The following is a 23,819-nucleotide window of genomic DNA, read 5'->3' as shown; positions in this document are numbered from 1 at the left end:
GCCCCTGGTGCCAGCACAGTGGCCCCAGCCCAGGAGAGGGCACTCTCCAGGCCCCCCAGCTGTCTCTAGGACAGACCCCAGGCCCCAGGCCAAGGTCCTGTGAGTACTCCTTGCCCAGCCTCTTGGGTGTAGCCTGGGGTCCTGGGATCCAGAATGGGCGATCCTAGAAGTCTAGGTTTCTCTTCTCCCAGATTCCCAGTCTGGATTTGGAGAATTCCAGGAGTTTGTGCAGCCCACCAGTTTCACTTCCAGTCCCTCCAGGACTCACTTCCCCTTGCTCCTGGGCCTGCGGTTCCTGGTCTGCCCTCCCTGGTCCCATCTTCCAGTCTGTCCCGCTTTTCCCATTTCCGCTGCTCCCAGACAGGCTGTCCTGCCACATCACCCTTCTCCCACCTCTGCCGCCAGCGCCAACCCCCAAACGCCCTCAGACCCAACCCCCCGAGTGCCCCCAGCCCCATTCCTTCGTTGACTTCAGATCTCCCTGGCTCAGAACAGACCCCAGCCGGGCCCGGCTGCAGTAGGAACTGACTGGGGAGCAGGAACACCTGGCTGGAGGGGTCCGTGGCGACGTAGTGGGCAGCTCAAGGAAGACGTCAGCCCCATCTGGAGTAGAACCCCAGCCTGGAATCCCAGGACGCCCTAGCAGGTGACAATCCAGTGCCTGCAGAGCCCGGCAGGCAGGGAAGCGGGGTGCGGGATCGTGCTTTGCAGAGGCTGGTCAGTGGTGGGGACCGTGGGGCACTAGAGAACAAAGCGTGCCTCTCTTCAGGGGAGGCTGACCCTCAGAAGTAGGGGCCCAGGTTGCCGGATACCCTGGCTTTTCAAGACAAGCTGGGAGTGAGGATTTTTGTGAGAAGTTTCCCATTTTTGAACATGAGCAACTGATGGGAAGCAAGTGACACAGCGTGGCTCCGTTAGGGTGGCTGGCAGGCCCACTGCTCTGCAGAGGCAGGGGGTAGTAGGGCTGTGTCCTGTGGTGAGAACGTGGCGGAGCGGAGGCCGGAACCAGGGCCCCCCCTCTACTCAGTGTTCTGCTCCCCTTCTCAGCTGACCTCTGTGTGCATGGACCCCTGACCCGGGGAGGCCAGTGGGGGGCCCTGGGAGGCAGCATATGTGCCTGGCTCAAGTGTGCCGAGGGTGCCCTGGGGCCCCTCATTGCTGTTCTAGGAATGTTCTAGAACTCATCAGAGACGGTGTTCTCTTGGCAGGCACTGGGAAGCGCTAAGATGGGGTGCTGACCACCTGCAGTCACTTCCAGTTCCAGCCTGAGATCTGCAAGAGCAAATATCTGGGAGGCCCAAGGGGGAGAGGGAAGCGGGAGGGGGCCCCGTTAGGGTCAGCCATATTCCCAAGGTCAAGTGAGGGTCAACAGCCGACACAGGGGCACACCGGGTACCTTGTGTTTGGTTCTCAGGAGGCCCTGCCCCCTGTGCTCCCTTCTACCACCCCAGCCAAGTTCACCTCGCATGGTGCCCTGAGCCGGCCCAAGCTTCCTCATCCAGAGTCCTCCCCGTTCATCCAGGGGACCCCTGTCCATTCTCTTAGGTCTGTCCTCCACATACCCTCCATTCTCCACCAGGCGTGGGCTCCTCGCATCCTCAGGGAGCCTGGCTCAGCCCTACACCTGGCGCGAGCCACGACAGCCGGCCTGGCTTGCATGGGGTGCTCACGGCCTCCGGAGACACCCCACTTCATTTCTGTGCGGTTAAGACACGTGCAGCACTCTCCCTGGGGCCCAGGGCACCTGGGGCTGAGGCAGGGCATCGTGGTGGGGGGCTTGTCACCTGGTGCAATCCCAGCTCTGCCCCTCCCTGGCTGTATGGCCGTCAGGGACCCATAGCATCAGGTCACCGCTTTGCACATCGCGGCAGCAACTGAAAGCAGTTTGTTGGTAGCTCTAGGGACAGCCAGCGAAGAGTTAAGACAGTCCCAGCCCCTCTGAATTTCACGTGACCCTGGCTTGCTGAGCCTACAGTTCTGGTTCTGCGGTGGACACTCTTCTCCAGACTCATTTTTTGCTGGTGGCTCATGGAAAATTTGGCTCCTTGAGCTCCAGGCCACTCCCTCTGGGGCCTGAGGCCTCGCTGACGCTGGTCCTGCCCTGGAAGGGCGTCTAGGGCCGCCTGCCTGCCCTCGGATCCTTGGCCAGCACCCCCTCCCTCGCCCCCCCTCACCCCTCTGTCTCCGCCTGACTTCCTGCTGCCTGACCTTTTCCCCCAGGACAGAACGGCAGCCCGCCCCCCTTGGCCACGCCGAGGCCTCCTCCCGGCACCCCATCCCGGATCGCTTTCTACTGGAGGGAAAGAAAGCCGCTTCCCACTGACAGCCACCGCATCTGTGAGCAGCATCCCTTCCAGAACTGTAGTCAGCAGGAGCCAAGGCAGGCTCGGACTCTGCCAGTCGGAGCCCAGTCTTGACTCAGCTGTCCACTGGCTGGACGACTCAACTGGGTCTGCTGCTTCATTGCCCTGACCCCCAGTGTCCTGACCCTCAGATGGAAGATGGGAACAATGGCTTTCCCTCTGCAGGGAATTACATGGGATAATATAGGTGCTCAGTGCATAGTATTTAAAAAGCGATCAGTGCTTAGTGCAAACCGTGGCAGGCAGAAGGCCTGCAGGTGGGATGGTTCTCATGAGCCTGCTGTCCCTAGTTCAGATAAAGAAACTGAGGCCCAGCTCCCGCCTCCAACCAACAGAGGGAGAAGGAGGGTGGGGATTGGTGTGCTTGGAGCCAAGGGTCAAGGCAATGGTGGAAGCCTCAGGGTGAGCTGGCATCCTCCAGTTCCATGGCAAGGGGCCTGGGAGGCTGGGCCTCAGTGTCCCCACCTGTAAAATGAATGGGTCGGAAAGCCACAGAGGGAAGCGGTGCTCATTCTTCGGAGCTGGATTCCAGGACTGGACCCTCTTGCTGGATGGAGTTAATGGTTAAGAACTCGGATGGCGTCACCAACGGGCTGGGAGGTCCTGCCAAGCCAGCAGGAGGTGCAGATTCCGGGTGGGAGTAGGGCAGCACTGAAATCCTCCAGGCTCCGAGGCTTGCTTTGACCTTGACTCGGCTGACCCGGGGTCAGGGTCTCACAGAGTTTCAAGGATTGGGGTGGCAGGAGGCAGGGGCAGGGGAGGGGCCAATGGTCAATATTGATCTAGCTGAGTCAGGGGAGTGGATGGGGAAGCGGGCAGGCTGGGGTGGGGTTTACTGATAACTGGTCCTCCAGCTCCCAGCATGGCTGTGGGAACCGGAGAATGGGGTGGTTGGTGCAGAATCCCCAGACGGAGTGCTTATCGAAATTACAGCTGCCTGGAGGCCAGCTCAGGCTTAATGCATCCAGTCCTCTGTGGGGAGGGTCTAAACATCTGTATTTTTAGCATACTCCCTGGGTGACTCTGCATAGCCAACTCGGTTCCCATATTGGGGACCGTAGGCTCAAACCCCTCGTTGTAACAACGAGACACCTGAGGTCCACAGAAGGAGAGTAGCTCACTCAAGGACACACTGGGAGAGGATGATGATAATTCTCCCCTTTTTCTTGGGCGAAGGGGGAGTCTACTTCTAGATAGCTCCATCCATCGTGCAGCTTTGGCCCAAAGCCCAGGGAAGAATGGTAAGGCCAGGATGCCCAGAGGGAAGTGGCTTCTGAGACCTTGGTAGGCCCAGGTAGAGAAGGGAGGGTGGGGGCATGTCCCAGGAGGAACGACAAGGAGGAGGGGCCATTCCCACAGGACTGGACCTGCTCCGCCCCGCCCTGAGCAAACACTCCCAGCACCTGCTGGGGGATGTTTCCTAAAAGATTTACTGTGGTCCAGTCCGGGGAAGGCCATTTGCATTGCTGGGGACCTACCTGTGCCCTAGAAGAACACGTCCACATCAAGGGATATTTGGGACCCACATGGCCCTCTGACACTCTGGCCCCAACAGCCTCCTCCCTTGCCTCTTCTCTCCCCACCCCTCCCTGATCCACTGTGCTGGGCTCTCAGCCTTTGCTCTGGCCTCCACCTTCCCCACCATTTCACCGTGTGGGGCACGTGCACAAAGCCTCTCGGGCAATCCCAGTCGCTGCCATGCTTCTCCTGCTCCTTCTTCTGGTTCTGTATACTTCGCACCTCCAGACCCAGCCCCCACCCCAGCCCGTCCTGCCTTCTGCTTCTCTGCATGTCCCTCACTCTTGGGATGGCCTCTCTGGGGACGGGAGACATGCCCAGCTCATCACTGGGCCCTACTCAGAGCCCAGCTGGCTGCAGCAGGCCCCAGCAGGTGTTTGGAGGGGCTAAAAATCCCGAAACCCACCTCCCTCCCTCACACCCTGGGCCGTCCTGGTCAGGTTCCTTCCCCTCTCCACTACAGTCTCTGTGTACATGGAATGAAAAGAAGAGAAATGTAGTGCCCAGCGGAGGGGCAAACCCAGGATCCTGAGAGCCCGGGAGTAAGGGGTGCCTGGTACCTCGTGTGAAGGAAGACTTCGCCATTGTTACTGCAGAAGTGGGGGAGTGGGTGGGAAGTTCCAGCCCCTGCACCAGCCATCCCTCCGTCACTGCTGAGGCACACATTTGCCAGGAGTTTACTCTGAGCAAGCGTGATGATACTCTGTGCGTGTGGGGAGCAGCGACAAGATGCTGTCCTGCCTTCAAGGAGCCCTCAGCTTCGCAGACTCTTCCTTGGGTGACTTCAGCCCAGGGCGCTATGAGGAGATGGCTATGGGGGCTGGGTAAGCCCACAGAGGGCCCTAACCCAGCAAGTGCTGGGAGAGTGTGAGGGAGGCTTCCCCAAGGAGAAGACACCAGAACTGTGTCCTGAAGGGTGAGGGAGCATCGCTGTGCACTGAGCAAGAGGAGAGGAGCCAGCGGGTTTCACAGCAAATGGGCAGTGGGGAGGTAGGGACTGCGGGGTAGACTATGGAGGGACAGATGGTCAAAGATTCCTAAGAATCCCAGCCACAGTTGGCTGGCTGTTCAGAGACGGGGAAACACAGACTGGGTCACCAGAGGCCCTGAAGGGATTCCGGGTTCTGTCTGGCAAGAAGCCTTTTACCCTCTGAGCCTCATTGTCTTCAGGATAAGGCTCTTCTAACTGACACAAGAGGTATTATGAAAGCACTTTGTGAGCTATAAAGGGTCACACTACTGTCAGACAATAGTAGTGTTTTGGGTGGAGCTGGTGCGTTCTGAGTTAAAGGATACCTCGAGGGGCGCCTGGGTGGCTCAGTGGGTTGAGCCTCCGACTTCAGCTCAGGTCATGATCTCGCAGTCCCTGAGTTCAAGCCCCGCGTTGGGCTCTGTGCTGACCGCTCAGAGCCTGGAGCCTTGAATTCTGTGTCTCCCTCTCTCTATGCCCCTCCCCTGCTCATGCTCTGTCTCTCTCTGTCTCAAAAATAAATAAAAACATTTAAAAAAAAATTTTAAAGGATACCTCTTGAGGTCTACTGGGGACTGGAGGCACAGAGCCCAGGACTGCTGGAGCCTGCTCCTGTGCTGCCACCTGCTGGCGATTGTCTGAAATGGCAGCACAGACCCTCGGGCCCTTCCTCTTGCCCAGGTGGGGAGATCCGAAGGCTGTTTGAAGGCCGGAGCTGGGAGAAGCCCAAGCGCCAAAGGTTAGCAGACTCCAGGGCAAGAGGGCAAATAGGCCCCACATTCCTCTGCAACCCACCCCCTTGCCCTTCTCAGCACTCCTCGTGGCCACCCTGCATACCGGCGGCGAGGCTAGATCCCAGAAGTGGCTGGTACAGGAATTCTGGAGTCCCAGATGTCCCAAGCATGGGCTAGAGGGGACTGTGGGCTCCAGAAGGCACATTTCCCTGATCCTGTGGAATCCAGGCCTCTTAGGTGGCAGCATGGCTGAGAGAGACCAGCTCACCTGCCTTGCCTAAGGCCGTCCCAGGTTTACTACAGAAAATCCTACATCAGCAAACCAGGACCGGTGCTTACCCTGTCGTGGCCTTGAGGAGAGCCAAAGCCTCTGTATCACCATGTTGGCTCCGCCTGACATCCTGGGCTCAGAACCAAACTGGCCTGTAATATGTCAGGGGCCTCCCTTCGGCCAATGGAGCCTCTCATGCCATCTCTCTCTCCAGCCCCAAGGCCCCTGCCCCAGGCATTCTGTCCACAGATTGTGGGTTTGGAAGGTATTTCTCCCTTACCCCTTTCTCCAAACCCATCTCCAGGACTTTGGAGGCCTGGGGGCTTGTCTGTGAGGTTCGGCTGAGGGGAGAGAATAGGTGGGGAGGGACTTACGGAAAAATTTCCTCATTTTACAAGGAAACGGAGGCCTAGGAGGCCTAGAGGAGAAGAGCCTCGCCCAAGACCCCCGAGGGAGATTTTGCTGCTGTTTGTGGCAACCCGCATCCACCGCCCTCCCCCCCACCCACTCTTGTTAAGGGCACCCCATGTGTCTGAGAGAAAGCCAGCCCCACCCCTGGCTCTAAGCCTAGGCACAGGGTCCAGACACAATCCCACTGCAGTTGGCTCAGGCTTGAGCATGAGACCAAGTTGGCCCAATCAGAAGGGAGACCTTGGCTTTTATTTTTCAAATGGAGAGATCTTGTACTGGAAACAAGCAAACAAAACCCACCCAGTGCCAGTGCTTGACTGAGACAGGGAGACCTCAAGTGCACAGAAGTTTGTAGCTATTTATTGCACTGAAAACACCAATAAAACAGACACCCGGTTTTCCCCCCTCCCACCCAATAGCAGAAGTTTTGAGCAGTGGTCATTCAAATTCACAGCCACATAGTTTTAAAAAAAGAAAAGAAAAGAACTGAAACAAACGCCCCCCCCCCCCCGCCCCCAGACAAATAGTAACAAAGAAACCAGCATGGGGAGTCTGGCAAACACATCCCCCAAAGGGTCTCCCTTTGGGAGACAGGAGGCCGTGGGTCAGGATTAGTGCCACAGTGTGCGTAATCCTGGGAGAATACTTTCCTATAAAGGTGTTTGCATGCTGGAGCCTAGGTCTGGTCTTAGGTCTGGATTTTTTTGTGTCTACAGGATGTTTTAGAGGAGTAGAGTTTCACTGTCTGGTGGGGGTGGGCTCTGGGCCACTTTGTCTGCCAGCCTCCCCTGCGTGCTGCCTCAGGATCACGCTGATGGCCTGTGGTCCACACTGGCTGACTACCCGCCCACAGGAGGGGCCTTCCTCGTGGGGCCGTTTCCTCCCGGGGTAGGGACCTGCCTCCATTTCTCTGGCACTTGGAACTAGACACGGTAGACGGGAGGCATGTCAGCAAATAAAGATCGGGACACTGGGGTCCTCCAGCTCAGTTACCCCTGGTGGGAAAACCCAGGGCCAGAGCAGGAAACGGACTTGCCCAAGGTCACACAGCAAGTCTGGTCAGAACTGGGGATGGAATCCTACTAACCCCCAAAGCACGGCTCTTTCCCCCACGGTCCACTGCTAATAAGCAGTTGACAGGCACCGAAGAGGGGAATGAGGGGCAGGTGGGGGAGAAGTGGGGGCTGGTCAAGGCCCAGAATGAAGCAGGGGTCCAGCCAGTGGATCCTGTCAGTTCTTGCAGGAACATCGGGCTTCACTTTGCCGTCCTGTTTGATCCCCAGCTCTGCTGGGCAGAAATATTTAACCCTTTAACTGATGGGGAAACTGAGGCTGAAAAAGGGACCAGACTTTGTCTTGGTACTTGCAGCATCCCCTGTGAAGGCTGCACCCTCACCTTTGGCTTAGGGATGGCTGTGGGAGCTGGCAGCTCACAAGGGAGGCAGGCGGTTTTGTTGCTGGGACGCTGGGATCACTGGGCCTTACTGGGAAGCCCTCTGGACCTGGGGCAGACCAGGTGCCTGCCCCTGGGCCTCAGCAACAGGGTGTCTGCCAAGGATAGAGGCTGGTGATCAACCAGTTTGGAGACCAGGAGGCCCAGGCAGCCTCTATCCTGGCCTGCAGCCCCAGAATAGCCTGCCTCACCTGTCCCCAGGGCAGCAGCAGTTGTGAAAAGGGCCCAGCAGACAACTCATGATCAGGGAAAACTCAGAAAGTCCTGGATCAAACATCCCCCCAGTCCTCCAGCCAACACCCAGGACTCCCCAGAGGTTCGGGGGAACCAGAGCCTCCTCCAAATCCCTGGGGATGTGGCTCTTCCTCCCCTAAAATCCTCCAGAGGGGACAGTATCTCATGCTGGCAAAACACGGCCACACAGAGGCCAAAAGCACAGAGAGGCGGCAACATAATTCCGAGTCGGACACTGAGAATACAACCTCTATTTTTTTTTTTTTTTTTTTTTGTCCAAAACATGTAGATTGGTTTTGCTGAGTGTTTTTTCTTCTTTTCTTTTCTTTTTTTTTTTTTTTTTTTTTTTGACGTACTTACTGCATATAAAGTCATGCAAAGAAAACAGTGCAGAGACAGTAAGATCCTAGTGGATGTGCCAAGGCATTCCACATCAGAGTCAATCCCAGGGGAAGAGGGGAAGCGAAAGGAAAAGAAAGAGATTCGAACCCACGGCTGCAGGACGAGGCGTGAAGAGGAGAAATTCCAGTGCTCTGCTTGGACCAGCAGATACAGAGGGGAGAGGCAATGGAGACACATGCTCGTGAACCCCCAAAGGCTGGGGGAGGGGCTGAGAGGGCACATAGGTGCGGTGGAATGAAATCCGGGGAAGCTGGGAAGCGTCGTAGTAGGAACCTCAGGTTGGGAGGCAAGAAAAAAAAGAAAAAAAAAAAAAGATAATTTCCGTCTTGACAACCTCCCCCCCGCCCCCCCCCCCCACCCCACCCCCCACCGGCTCTCTCTGCCCTGATTTGCTATTTCTTAGCTCTAACATCTGGTGTCTCTACAGTCCTGAAAAGGAACCTTAGGACCAAAATGTCAATGAGGCCCTCTTCCCCCTACCTCCCGCACCCCTCCATCCCCGGGGACTGAGTCCACCTCGACCCCAGATAACCACGGGTGACAAAGTCCATCTCAGAGATGACATTAAAAAAGAAGAAGAAGAAGAAGAAAGAAAAAGACCTAGAACAGAAAAAAAAACTACCCCTCATCCCTCTTCCCACGTCCCTTCCCAACCCAACCTGACCTTCCCCACAATAATTTGAGAGGTTTAGTTATCACATAGATATCCAGGAACGCAAAATCCATTTAGGAAACACACAGAAGTTTGGCTATAAAAAGGCATGCGGTCCAAGTAGAAGTGATACCTAAATGTTGCCTTCTTTGCCCCCAAAAAGCAATCAGATTCTCTCCCTCAGATGTGACGGAGCTGGAATTCTCCAGGGCTGATGGAAGGGGTGGAATGGGAGTTACTGTTGGAGGTGAACATCAGCCGGAGGAGAAGAGTGAGGGCACCCTGAGACGGTTGTGCTCCACACGCTGAGGGGAAGGGTCCGCAGGGACAGGAGGAGGGGACAGGATGGGAGAAAAGCTAGGGAGGCAGTGTCAGGTGGGGACTCCTGGTGTCTGCTCCTCTCTCACCCTCTCCCACAGGGGAGGCTGGCTCAGGGGTTGAAGGGGACCCTGGAAGGAGAGAGACAGCGAAAGGTGGGGGCAGATCCACATTCCTCCTGATTCTGCCCCTCTTTTTCCTCAGCCCCTGGGGGACACACAGCTGGGCATTCTGGCCTATAGCCAAGGCAAGAGCAGGCTAGCGACAGCCAGGAGGGGTAGGGGTCCTCGGAGCCAGCACCCAGAGCACCCAGGGCACCCAGGCCCGAGGAAGCCTCGCCCTGGCAGGAGAGTGACAGGTGGTGGCAGGGAGATGTGGCTATTTGCTCTGAAGTCGTGATAACTTTTGTGGACAGACAGGTTTTCTTGATGCAGGTGTGGCGGTGGTGGTGATGGTGATGGTGGTGGGATGGGGTGACGCGATTGGGGGAATTCCAGCCAAATCCAAGTGGGAGAACCAGCAGCCACATTCCGTGAACGAAGAGAACATCTCTGCAGTACAGGGCCCCCGGCCCGGTCCTTCAACTGTAAGAAATGGTATGTCTGTGGGTAATGGCGGTTGTTTCTGAGGGCGTCATGCTTTCCTTGGGCAACCACCCCTCCCCCGTCCTTAGATGGAGTCGGAGCTGCTTCTGTGGACCCCACCCAGCACCCTACCTGGCCCCCCCTCCCCCACCGGGGACCTGCAGGCCGGTCTCCTCCCTGTGGTCCTCCAGCCCCCACCCCATGGCCTTCCAGCACCCAAGTGCCCCAACATGTCCCCCTCCAGACTGACACCACCCCGTTCCTTTAGATCGCCCTAGATGACAGATGGCGGGAAGGAGAGGCTCTTACTGGGGCAGGACGGAGGGCGCCCCAGATCTGTGGAAGTGGACGATCTGCCATTTGCCATCCCGGCGGTGCCAGACACGGGTCTCCTCCGACTGGGCCGTGCGGGGGATGCCACCCGCATCCAGGTACTGCGTGATGCGGATGTAGGCGATGCAGGCCGACTCGTCACCCATCAGATGAATGTGGGGGTTCAGGATGGTGGTGTGCACGGGCTTGCTGTTCCGAGACCACACTGGAGGTGGGGATGGGGGGGGGGCACAGGAGATGCACTTGGGGGCCTTCTTCACGTCCTTCATTTGCCCATCTCCCAGCGACCCTCTCAGCAGAGGCACTCCCCGCCCCCTGCTTCATTTCCACCGGAGGGGTGTCTGTGACAGGGCTCAGCCAGGTGTCAGGGCAGACCTTCTAGATGACTAGATCAGATCCCAGCTTAGAAACAATGGATTTCAGGCATGCCCGTTCTTTAAACACAGGGGAATGGGATTTTAGAATCACGGTATATCAGACACACAGAAGTATAGGACTATGAATCAGTAGAATCAGATGAACTTAGACCAGGGTCTCAAACCCAGATTCCCTACGGGGGCCAGGCGTGTACATAAACGAGGCTGGTGAGCTGGGTGTAAAATGCTAAATGACAACAGACCCTTTGCCTCGGAGTCAGGGAGCCATAGGAATGGGGGAGACTGGTGACACCATGTCCCACCTACAGAGGGCGCCCTGTACACAGCTTCCCTGGTGGCTGATATGCGAGTACGGCTGACCCTGGAACAATGAGGGGGCGCAGGTTAGGGCACCCACCCTCTGCACAGTTGAAAATCCACATACACCTTTTGACTCCCCTGAAACTTAACTACTAATAACCGTCCATTGACTGGAAGCCTTACTGATAACACCAACACTCAATTAACCCATCTTTTGTATGTTATTTGTATTATGAGCTGTATTCTTAAAGTCAGCTAAGGGACATAAAATGTTATTCCTTAATAGGGAAAGGGGAATACATTTACTGCACTGTGCTGTATTTATTGGGGAAAAGGCACGTATAAGTGGACCGGCACAGTTCAAACCCGTGTTGCTCAAGGGTCAGCTCTAAGTGGAACCCACATTGCCACACCTTCTGAGTTTTCAAGAGAATCCAGAAATCTGGATGTTTATGTGAAAATGCTTCATTTTTTATTATTGGTATTTAACTCAAATTTAAAACATGCGAGCCCCATGAAACATATGTACAGTCCAGATGGCCCGTGGACCCCTCAGTTGCTATCCCTACTGGCAACAGAAAGAATTATGGAAACTTGGGTAATATTAAAGCTGCAGAATCTTAGGATCTTGAATTGTAAGGATGGAATTAGGGATCATGGGGTGAGGTCGTGGAGTTCTCCAGAGTTAGGTGGAAATACATAACTCTTATGATCAGGACAGAACTGACAAAGGTACTTGAAACCAGCTTTCTCTATGCAAAATATGAGTTACTATTGTTATTAGTAGTAGTAGTAGGATTAATTATTTTGGTTCTTGGAACTCTCCATTTTTTTAGCAAGATAGAAAACAAAAGCACAGAAAGACAATGACCCAGGGAGGGGCTGGACAGGGGTCACCAGGGTCCCAGGCTTTAGAGGAACCCTCATGCCTTCTCTTGGTGTAGCCCAGATGTAGGTCCAAATCCCATAGAGAGCTGACTTAAAATATACACTGCCCATCTCTTCCCTTAGAGATGACAATTCAAAAATCTATACTATTAAAAAGCCCCCTTCCCCTCCCTACCCTTTGATTCTGAAGCCCAGCCTGGTTTGTGAACCACTGATTTCCTAGAAAACATAAAATGTCTTTTTTTTTTTTTCCAGGACTACTGGAAGCATCCCTAATATTATAATCCCACTATACCCAGGCTTTGCCTACAGAACTCAAAATCACTGAGTCTTACATATGTAGACTACACTAACAGACTGTTACAATGTGGGGCTCTCAGAGAGAATGTGGGGCGTTTGCATTATAGGCTTGGGAGAGACGTCCGAAGTCAAAGGTCACCCAGTGGCCTTCCTACCAAATGCAGGGAGGCCTCAGCAAGTATCCTTGACAGCAATCAGGGCTGGAGGCACTCCAGACCGTCCAGTTCAATGCATCCATTTTAGCACATCTGGAAGCTGAGGTCCAGAGAAGCAATCTGACTTGTCCCAAGCTGGGCCACTTCCTGAAGGAAATGCAGTAGAACCTAGAAGTCAGTCTCCAGACGGGACTGAATTAGGACAATCTAGAACCATCTCAGAAGGGACAGACAAGCTCAGCATTGTTGAGGGCACTGCGCCTTGCTGTTGTTGGCAAGGGCTGGGGTTCTGGCGGACGTTTGTACAGAAATGACCACCCTAATTTGGTGTCTCTGACTAGACCGGAGCCTTCTAACATCCACCCTTGTGGGCAGCGTGGGAGAAAGGGCCAGGTCCTCCAGCACCAGCAGGGAAAAACAGGCTGGATGGTGAGACTTGGCCTGGGGCGGGCCGTTACTCCGGGTCTTGCTCTCATGGGCCCTTCGGCGTTCAAACCTGCAGTCCAGGGGGCCGGTGCTGTGATGGGGCCCCCTGCCTGGATGCAGGCCAACAACTAGTTCAGCCTTCTCTTTGTGTTTGTTTTCTTTTTCCCACCCCTGAGCCTTTAGAGCCAGCTCAGCCTGGTTTCTGCTCTATTGGCTGGGGATTGGGGAGTCCACTCTGGGGAACCAGCGCCCCCAGAGGACAGGCCTGTATAGAGGTGGCCATGGTGATCAGCGAGGGAGCTCCAGGGAGATGGGGACACTTAGGGTCCAGCCACCTCTCTTCACATGAGAATTTAACCTCCATTGCTAGCCTTGGAATATCAGAGTTTGATTAATCAAGGGAAAATGCAACTTCCTTCTTCGCAGCTTTTTGGGGGTGCTCTTGAGCCCCTAGATTGGGTGCAGGCAGGAGAGGAGTGTCCAGCTGGGGGCTGCTAACACATAGTTGAGAGGGGGTGACACAGGGCAGGAAAGGGAAGGAGTGAGTCAGGACTGGGTTCTGCTACTGACTTTCTGGGTTCCTTTGGATGAGTCATTTCCCCTCTCTGGGCCTCAGTTTTCCCTTCTGGGTGTTGTAGAGTTGGACTAGATCCTTTTTCAGTCACTTAAATGCCCCCTTTGTTTTAGCCACCTACAAGTGCCACTATACTGACTTCATTAAAATCCTTCCTTAAATCAATACACTTTATCAATTGATGCCAATTTATTATAAAAGACAACTTCCTGGCACAATCAGTAATGAACAACCAGTATCACAGAATACAAGTTTAATCACGAGTCCAGTGTAAATGAAACAAAGTTATGTAATCCTAGCTCCGAGCTCTTGCCCGCAAAGGATCTGAGCCTGAGACCGTTCTCTCTTTGATGAAGAGATAAATTAGAAGGTTGGAGAGATGTTTAAGACCAGCACCCGGCTGAACCTTTCCCCCTGATGAAACCAGACGTATTGAAAGAGAATTTAGAAAGGGACCAACTTTCTCACTGTGTGAACCAATGTTGTTTCAAGTGATGCCCACGTGCACCGGAAATCATCTTGGGTAGCCTCAGTGGTATACGCCTTCCCTTCGGGGTACCCTGGATATGCCACTTCTCAGGTCCTGAGCTAGATGATTCTAACCTGCAGGTGCTTTGGTTCGTCCCTGTCTGACCCCTGGCCAAGATGAGACATGGACACAGGCAGAAAGCGCCCTCGGTCAGGCCCAGCCTCAGCCCCCTGACAGCCCCTGGTTGCAAAGCTGCCAGGGTCTCTCCTGCAGAGGAGAGGCCCAGTAAGGACAGACATGCGGACAGAGACCTAGACAAACAGGCAGGGGCACAGCAGTGTGAGCTCGGGTCCCCTCCTCTTCCCTGGACTGCCCACCCACAGGCATTGACAGCCCATGAGCCGGCTTGTGACCAGTTGGACAGCTGGGGTGGCCCCAGGCGTCTAGATGGCTGTAACTTGGGTACACGCTCCGGCAAGAAGGCTCCCATATCTGTAAAATGGGAACAAAGGTCCTCCCCCAGCCCTCCCAGGGTCAAGGGCAGAAGAGGGCTGGGAGCGCTTGTCACACTTGTCCCAGGTCCCCGTCCTCAGCCACCGGAGGGACAGCCGGCAGTCGGATGGGCCCAGGTTATGAGAGGGAACCAAGGTGGTACCAACCCCTGTCCACACGGGATCTTCCTCTTCGCTGGCTCCTGAGCTTCCCCGGGGGCCCTGCCTGTCACCCTGCTGTGCCATCCGGCAGGACATGGAACAGAGAGCAGACAACAGGCACCCCAGAGAGAAGGGATTGCTCACAGTTTTCAAAATAGAATCGATGGAAGTCCAGGCCCTCGACCAGGTTCCCCAGGGCCTCAGGTTCGAAGGCTGTCATCCCAGGGTCACACATCTTCCTAGGGGGAGGAAGTCAGAGGAAAGAGGAGTTGGGAGTAGCCTCTTGGGGCCACCCTCTAACTCCAGGGCCTGGACTGGAGGAGGGCGGGCCTGAGAGACCAGAGGGATGGAACCCACCTCACAGGATCAGTGACGTCAGCAGGTGGGACAGGGCTTGCAAACTGTGCTATGAGGCACCCACCACCATCCAGTGGTAGAACTGGGAGGCCAGGGTTCGACTCGGGCCCTGGCCCTGCCACTCACTGGTTATAAGATCCCCAGCAAGTGGCTAGTGGCCTAACATCACCCAGCAAGCATGCCATGAGGGGCGGTGAAGCGTCGTGCAGAGACCCCAGGCGGGGGCTGACTCAGCGACTCAGCCTGTGCGGGCCTCTCCAACCTGCATCTCCCCGCCGGGGACAGCAGAAGCCAGAGGGGCTTTTCCCGGTGGGGAGGACGTTTTCCTTCACACCAAAGTGACTTCTGCTCACCAAACAGGTACATCCCTGGAGGGGGTGCGTTTTGCTACTTTAAAAATGGCCTTTTTGCCCTCAGCGAGAGCCACAGTTTCCTCTTCTGTAACATGAGGAAAATAGCATTCCGTCAGGTTTTTCATGCCTGGGAGGGAGGCGCACAGGGCAAGGTGAGGAGGCCCTCTGCTGTGTGTTTTCACCTCAGAGCACCCTTCCAGGTCTCAGCCTTCTGGGGAAACCTGACATCCAGGTTGAGGAAGGAAAAAGGCCATCTCCCCCACCCCACCCCCACCCCCAGGTCTCTAGGATCTGTGGCACGACACAGACCCCTGTGACAATGACGGTGAAGCCAGGGACAGGAAGTACCTCAGCACAAGCAAAGATCCCAACCCTGGGGAGGAACCGGAGACACTGGTGGATGGGTATCAGGCCCGGCATCGTCTGAGCTGGACATTGGCTACTGGAAGCCACTGTCTCCCTGCTCTTCCCTGACTGTCCTGTCCATGTGACCCAGACAATGCACTTCTCCACTCAGCCCCTCAAATTCTCCAGGCGGACTAGCCGGGGGCTGGGGACTCTGCTCAGACCATAGGAGATCCTCGGAACCCTTCAGCTCCAGAATCCTCCAAGGCTGGGGGTCTGAGCTCTGAGTGTCCGGGAGACTGAGCACCCCCATTGGAGAAGCCCCTGCCTTTGAAGGGACTCAGGGACCACCTTCTCCAACTCCATTATACATCTAGAGACACCGAGGCTCAGTGAGTGAGGGTTACACAGGGCCAGACTCAGGGTACCACAGGCTCCAGGGGTCGTGGCAAGGGGTCAGAACCAGGAGTAGGTTACCGATGCCAGAGAAAGTAACATCACAGAGGTTGTTACATCACAGAGCGGATCCCCAGAAATGGCACTGGTGGGGGGCTGGGGTCCACAGAAGCCACCTCTCTTTCCCTCCCTCCTTGGGTGCATCTTTCCAGAGAGACTCGACGACTCTTCCTGTGGCTGATTTAACATTTAGGGCTGGCCACAAGACGCATTCAACAGCGTGTTTCTGGGCTTTCATGCTTTACCCAGGTGCACACGTGCATACACACCTGTGCACGGCCCTTATGCACACAGTCACAAACATGCAGTGTAGACAAGTGCGCACACGTGTGCATACGTGTGGCCTGTCTCACACCTGTCCCTTCCAGAGTCCTTGTTCATCCAGACATAACCAGGGGATTGCTGGGGCCTTGCCATCATCGGCTGCTGCCAACACCCTCCCACAATTACCATGCACCTGGCCTGCCAAACCCTTGGGAGACAAACTTGAGCTCCTGGGCACAGTGGAAACCAGGAACCAGCTGCCCAAGAACCAAACCCTGGCTACAACTTTCCCCCTTCATCTGAACCCAACAGTCGAGGGTCATTCTGCCTCAGTTGGCAGCTTTTGCCCACCAAAAAGCATATGTGGGGTCTTGTCAGCCCTGCCTGAGTGGTGGAGACTCCTCCCGCTCCTTGGGGTCGGCTAAGGGCCCAGGTGGGGCCTGCTTCTGGGCCAGACCAGGGAAGGGGCGTATGGGTGACCACGAGGGGGCGCTCCAGCTCAGCCTTTGCACACAGCCGCCCCACGAAAGGCTGGTCCAGCTGCGCAGGGGACAGTCTCAGACCACCTGTTTCATTTAATGTTAGTTTTGGACACTCTGCCTTATTCCCCCAGAGGATTTAAGGTTCTGTTTTGAGGTTCTTTTGCTCACCCCTGCTCCCTGGAGGACATACCCTACCCTGCCCTCCTGAGGTCAGGCCCATTGTAGCAGGTCTGAAGAGCGGCCCGGCCCGCCTCCCTCCCCTCCTTCCCCACTCATCTCCTGAGGAGACCCATGCTGTGGTGGAGACCACCCTCTGTTTCCTTGGAGAAGCAAAGGGGTTTGGTTGGAGCCCCTCCTGAGGAACAAGATAGGAGGAGGAGGAGGAGAGGGAGGACCGAAATACAGAGAAGTACTATGAACAGAAAGCTTCACTAAAGCATAAAGTCTAAATGCAAAACAGACATATGAGCTCAGTCTGACTCACAGCTCATGCAGAGGGAGTGATTGAGGGTCAGAGACCGGGACCCCCAAAGTTAGCCATCAGCACCCCCTCCCCCTGAACAAACCATCTGGACATGACATGCAGAATGGGCCCAGCCAACTCACGTGTAGGACTCAAAATCTCCATTGCTTATGGCTTCGATCAGCTGCTCTGTCACTTTTATAATCTCCTGTTTCCGCACTGTAAGGCAGGAGGAGACACAGAGAAATGATAGTAATAGAAATAGTAATGAAGCACCTGCTACCATTTTCTGAGTCCCTATCATGTGCCAGATCCTGTGCTAGGACCTGAGGGCCTCGTGGAGACTGTCTTCATTTATATTCACGTTATCCCTGGGAGGGAGGTATCATGACTCCCATTTCACAGAAGCAGAAACTGAGGCCCAGGAAAGTGGGGAAAAGGTGTGACAGTTCCCTCAACTGCAGAAGGCAAAGCCGGTGTCCCAGGTGGAAGCCTTTGTCTCAGTGAGGCATGCATGGCAGACATTCTGACGTTAGGTCTCATTTGAACCCAGCTTGTTTCCAAAATACGCCCCCTGCCCTCATCCCCTTGCTTTGCCGCCTGAATCAAAACCAGGTCAACGGTGGGGCTGGACCTAGTAGCCATGAACCAGGGCCCTCCCACCCCGGGCCCAAACTGGGGCCCCCAAGGAAGGTCTTAGGGCTTTACTCCTCCCTCAAGTCTGGGTGAGCATTTTGGTCTATTTGGGTGCCTGTAGGAATCAGGCACTGAGCTGTTCAGAACTTTCTAGGCCTTAATGAATCCCAGGTGCTGAGACCTGGCCTCCCCTGGCCACCCCTGAAACACTACAGATAATTGGTCTTTCTAGTACAGGTTTAGGCATCAGCTTTCTTATTAGATGTGTGCTGTTCCGAGCCCCGGTTTTCCCATCTGTGAAATGGAAACACCACCACCTCTCATCCCTTCAGTGCCAAACCCAGACTTGAGGGCCAGACAGACCTCATGGAAATGCCGGCGCAGGTCCTTACACGCTGTGTAACAAGGCCACAGGGTTGTTTCCTGGCCTGTCCGACGGAGACAACAGTGCCCCCCCACCCCCAGTAATGAGGTAACGAGGTGGGATGAGGCGATGCGCACGAAGCCCCCGGGGCCCACTGTAGGTACGCATTTTCAACGCTGCCGTTTTCTGCCTTCCCCTACACAGGTTGCCACACCCGCTTCTCACAGACACCCCGGGAGGTCAGCAAGGGCCAGTGCCCCCCATCAGATCCACAAGGACACTGGGCCTCCGTGACAGAGGAAGCTGGAGCCGGGTGTCGTGGCTCCCGGCAGGGCTGTCTCATCAGAAGCCTCGCATGGTTCCCTGGCTGCAGCCTCCCCCCCCCCACCCCCCCCGCAGCCCCCAGGCCCAAGCTTCACTCCAAACCCAGTCAGCTCTCCGGCCTCCTGGAGCAGCCTCGGTGAGGTTCAAGGGCACACTGTCATTTCTCAGTCTGGGGCCGAAGGAGGGGACCACACCTGGCTGAGGCCCTGTCCCTGCCCCTTTCCTCACCACCGCCCATGCAACCCCACCCCGTCTCACGCCAGGGAGCTCACCTCAGGCCCAGAGGACACAGGGTCCTACGACATCCAGGCTGAAAGAACCCTTGGGGACCAGGGACTCAGCCTCCTTATCAGACTTTTGGGGAAATGGAGGCCCAGTAAGGGGGGTGACTTGCCCGAGTACATAGAACACACTGGGTGCAGAATTTGGCTCCCAGCCCACGGCCTTTTCCACAGGACCCCCACACCCCACATGCTCCCTGACGTATCAGGCCTGTAAGCTCATCTATTTCCCAACTCAAATATGTGCTCCACGGAAGCTGGGCCGTGGCTGCCCGTGTCGCACAGGATCCCTGGACCTGGATGGGACCCCTGGCCCCCCCAGGCACTCATCCCTGAACGAACGAGTGCCTCAGGCACTGTGCTATGCGCTCTACCTGCGGAATCTCGAAGCCTCACAGCACAGCGTCACGTGGCCATCACTTCCACATCAGCGATGAGCAAACCGGAGGTGAGAGAGGTCGGCCGGTCTGCTGCGGTGGGCTGACCACCCCAACCAGAGTCGTCATACTGTTCTCGGGTCAGGGGCCCTGTGCCCAGCACGGCTCTTGGCACACAGTGGGTGCTCCGTAGACATACTGGTGATTTTCTCCAATGTCAGTACCACAGTGAGGGGCTAATTCTTTACCTGCTGGCTCTGCTAAGATTTACCAGGGCTGGGAATGAGCCTGTCTTAGACCTTGAGCTCTGCCGGCTCCCTCTGGGGTCTTGCCTGGGGCGGGGGCAGAGGAGGCTTGAATGAATGAATCAGTGGGTGGACCCAACACCGGGGCCTGGGGCTGCTGTCTTCACTCTGTGTACTAGAATTGCCCAAGTTGCCAGGTGGTCCCTGTCCCCAGGAGCCCAAGAGCCTGGCCTCCAGGTCGACTCTGACCTCCTTCCTGGAGACAGAGGGTGGGAAGAAACCCATCTCTGCCAGGAGATGCCTCATTCCACTCCCACGCAGAATCAGGCTGACGATCCAGAGCGGGCCACGTGCTCCGGGCAGGCCAGGCCATGGCACCTGTCCCACCTCCTGGCCTTTTCTGTACAGACCTTACGATTCCTTCCAGCCTGACATTGCACGAGCCTGTGCTTGATTAACGCCCTGTCTCCTGTGGGCTGCCTCTCACTGCCATCTCAGGGAGACTAGCGACGCGGTCAGGGGCATGGATTCTGGAGCCAGAGTCCCTGGGTTTGGATCCAGATTCTCTGCCACTTCATAACTGTGACCTTGAGCAAGGTGCTTCTGGGTGCCTCAGTTTCTCCGTACGTAGAACGGAGCTACTGACACTACTTACCTCACAGGGTGGCTCCCAGGACCGAGTGAGTTAAGAATGTATCAGTAGGAATAACTAATACATAGATGGTTCTCACTAAGGACCAGCTACGGTTCCAAGCCCTTTATATCAACTCATGTATGTAAATAATGATGCATAATCTAAAGCGTTTAGAGCAGTGCCTGGCACTCCTTAAATAAGAGCTGTGATTATTGTCATCCGGAAATCTCTGAATTGGAAGTTTTCCCTGAGGACAGCCTCTGGTCTTCAGCCTGGGCAGGGATGTTTTCCAGAAGCCTGATACGTGATGGTTCCATCTGGGTTGGGATTTGGGGGTCTGCAGCCTGCTGCCCTGTTTGACATCTCCCTCTCTTTGCACCCACCTCCTCCTTCTTTTAAGTCAGAATCTCCCCCCTGAAAGCCCCTTCTTATATTTCTCTTACCCTTTCTGCCTTCTGGGCCTCTGAAGTGTGCACCTGTTTCCCCAGACCCTCTGCCCTCCCCCTCTACTAGTCTTCTCTTTTTAGGGCTGAAAGCCTCTGGGTTGGGATTTGCAGGATCTGACGTAAGCTGGCCATCCACTCTTTGAGCATCCTCGAGCTATTTAAATGCCTCTCTGAGTGTGAGCACACAAACCTCAGTGTGGCTTGAATATTGCAGCATATCAGGTCTGGGGTAACACTCTCTATGCCCTCCCTAATTCTGGACACTATACCTCTCTTAATGCAGCCAGAGACTATGGCTAACTTGGCTCTGCCTCCAGCCACTCAGGACATCAAGTTTGCCAGCAGTGGAAGTCTAGTGAGCAGAAATCTCCCTAGTAGCTTCATCTCTGGGATGGGAAATCTGGGAGTCTGGTGCTTCTGAGATGTGGAGAAATTCGTTCTGGTTTTGGGTTCCTTCCATGTCCTCAGCAGTCCTGTTGCTGCGTGAGAGATCCATTCAGCAGCTGCTCAGTAGCAATCTCTGGCATTTCTCACCTACCAGGTGTTCATTCATTCAATCCAGGAGTGCTCCCCTACAGATGGGAAAGCTGAGGCCCCAGAGAGGTTAAGGCACTCTCTCAAGGTCACACAGCATGCCCAGACTGAGATTGGATCAGCATTCCTGGCTGGTATTTCCCAGAATGTCTCTGCCCAGATTCTGAGGCAGCTCTTTGGGTTTGGGGAGGAAATTAATTTTTCATGGAGTTGACCAGGAGGAGGTAGGGAAGTGGGAAGGAGCCTGGCAGGGCCTCAATGCAGCTCAGAGGGTGAGAGGCCTGTGCATGAAGCCTGAGGTGCTCTGAAATATTAATGTCTCTTTCTTTGCTCCGGGGGAAATGTTCCCTAGAGGATGACATTTCTAATTAACTTTAATGTTAGGTCACAATCTACCCCACCAGCTGCTATTCTCACTTAGTAAGAAGACTTAACAAATTAACACCAGAAAATGGTTTTTTTTTTTTTTTTTTTTTTTTTTTTTTGAAACTTTCTCTGAGGCCCGAAGAAGCTGGGGGAGGCGCAGGGCTCCTCTCTCCTGCCAGACACGGGGAGAAGCTTCTGGCTGAGCCAGTGTCTCTTCCATCAGACATGGGCTTTTACATGTGGGAGACTGAGCAGGGGACGGGGTCCCAGTTCTGCCAGTAATAACCTGGATATACCCTTTCTCTCTGGGCCTCAGATTCCCCTCTACAAAAAGGGCGTAAGTGAACAAAAATTTAAGACTTCACAAATCTTCCCATCCTGGTCTCTAGAGGAGAGGATAATGGCTGCACATGTGAGGTCTCAGGGACGCCAGCCAGAACCATTACTCCATGTGGACAATGTCTTCGACGGGTCACATTTGACACTTATAATGCATACAAATTTTGCATTCTGTTCCAAACATTTCTCTGTCTGTTTAACATATAAATATTTGTCTCAAAGTAATCATTGAGTAAAATCAATGCTCCAAGGAAATGTTATGTGGCCTCTTATCATTCAGCCCTAAGCTCCAGTTTGAAAATAAAGAAATTAGGGGCGCCTGGGTGGCTCAGGTGGTTAAGCGTTGGACTTCAGCTCAGGTCATGAACTTGTGGTTTGTGAGTTCGAGCCCCATGTCGGGCTCTGTGCTGACAGCCCAGAGCCCGGAGCCTGCTTCAGATTCTGTGTCTCTCTCTCTCTCTCTGTTTCTCCCCTGCTTGTATTCTGTGTGTGTCTCTCTCTCTCAAAACTAAATAAGGAATAAAAAAAATTTTTTTAAGAAATTAAAATTTATTAAACAATTACTATGTGCCAAATACTGTGTAGCCACTTGATACACAGCCTCTCATTTCATCCCCACAGCAACCCGCTGAAATGGATACTATCGTCATCATCTCTTTACTGAAGGAAACTGAGGCTCAGAGAGGTTGAGTTTGTTGCCCAAGGTCACCCAGAAAATGGACCGCAGTGAAGAAGCACGGAGCCAGTTTACGTCCATGACCCCCGTCTGCTCTGAGACCAGCATTATGAGACCACGACGAGCCTTTTCAAAATCCCAGTGCCTCTCATCACTAAGACAGTGAACCTCTAATGTGGGGAAAGCCTTAGAAATGCCATGTCTTGTCCACCACAAACCTATGGAATCAGAATCCACAGGGGCAAGGGCTGGGAATGTGGTTAGAAAATCATACCTGAGGGACTTAGGGTGCAGACTTGACCCCAACAGGGAGCTTTTCTTCAAGATGATCCATTTTTTTGGTAAGTTTTTATTTAGTTTTTGAGAGGGGGGGAGGAGAGTGCAGGCGAGTGGGGGGAGGGCAGGGAGAGAGACTCCCAAGTCGACTCTGCGCTGTCAGTACTCGGGAGTCAGACTCGGGGCTCGATCTCACAAACCGTGAGATCGTGACTGGAGCCGAAATCAAGAGTGGGATGCTTAACATGCTGAGCCACCCAGGCGCCCCGAGGGAATCTATTTTTAAAGGGTGCCATCACGGAAGACTGGTTGGCTCTAGTCCCAGGCTGTGGTGATAGAGTGCCCCCATGCCCAGCTGGGAATGACCACCCAGGGACACACACAGGGTGGGGCTGGTCTCCCAAGGCATCCTGGCAGAGACGGAAGGTAGCCATGGTGCTCTGTGGGTCACACTGACCTTAGAGGCGGAAATGCAACGGTACCAAAAAATCTGTTACATAGTAAACCGCTCTGTCCCCTTCATTGTATTCTTTTAGAGGCAAATGTTTACACTGAGAAACATCTACACGGATATAGCTGCAATCTCTCCAAGCCAACCGTGTTTTTCTAAATTACAGACACCCCCCAGGTGTCTCCACCATGAGCTGTGAGAACCCCCACCCACCGTGGCTGGTCTCCCTGTCCCGCGGGGTGGCCAGGCGCAAGCAGCACAGTGGGACATCACGAACTCATCCGGGGATTTGGGGTCCCCCGAGCAGAAGTCGACACTCGTCCTTTCTGCTCCCACTCCAAGCATGCCTGCCACACCTTTGAGCCATGGTTACGAGGCAGCATCCGGAGCCACGTTGCCCAGGTTCAAATCCTAATCCTACCCTTATGAGCTAGAGGACCTTGGGCCAATTTACTCGACCTCTATTTCCCAATCCATAGAAGGGGCTCAATCACAGCACCTGCCTCACAGGGGTGTTGTGAGGCGCAGGTAAATGTCAGGTGCGTGGAACAGGTCTAGCAAGTGCCCCACAAAAGGCAGCCACTGTTCCTGTTACTGTCCTTGCTATTTTCTCCCTTACTATCCGGTCCCAGTTATCTAGGTTCCTCCCCCTCAGCCATCTGAAGGCTTTTGGGGACTGTTAGCCCCTGGCTACAGTAGGTCTTTCTCATACGCCTGTCAACTGAACTTTCTGCATTGTTGCTTCCCCTTCCTTTCCTATCATCG

General features: G+C 54.8%; 1 protein-coding gene across 3 annotated transcripts in view; it reads right to left on the bottom strand.

Moving 5' to 3' along the window:
* Positions 1 to 6,494: 6,494 nt before the first annotated feature.
* CAMK2A (calcium/calmodulin dependent protein kinase II alpha) overlaps positions 6,495 to 23,819 on the bottom strand; it is a 63,275-nt gene continuing 45,950 nt past the window's right edge. For 2 of the 3 annotated variants that reach the window (XM_045437155.1, XM_045437164.1), the window contains 4 exons: positions 17,249 to 17,324; positions 14,530 to 14,624; positions 10,220 to 10,448; positions 6,495 to 9,910 (listed from right to left, as the gene is read on the bottom strand). In XM_045437155.1, coding sequence (XP_045293111.1) covers positions 9,907 to 9,910; positions 10,220 to 10,448; positions 14,530 to 14,624; positions 17,249 to 17,324 — 404 coding nt within the window. In that variant the 3' untranslated portion in view covers positions 6,495 to 9,906. Of the gene's footprint in view, positions 9,911 to 10,215; positions 10,449 to 14,529; positions 14,625 to 17,248; positions 17,325 to 23,819 lie in introns of those variants that run through there. The other variant, XM_045437172.1, reaches the window with a different exon arrangement.

Source organism: Leopardus geoffroyi, chromosome A1, assembly GCF_018350155.1.
Source record: "Leopardus geoffroyi isolate Oge1 chromosome A1, O.geoffroyi_Oge1_pat1.0, whole genome shotgun sequence".
Classification (NCBI taxonomy): Eukaryota; Metazoa; Chordata; class Mammalia; order Carnivora; family Felidae; genus Leopardus; species Leopardus geoffroyi.
The sequence above is the reverse complement of the archived record's forward strand: the minus strand, read 5'-3'. Positions and strand labels throughout refer to the sequence as shown.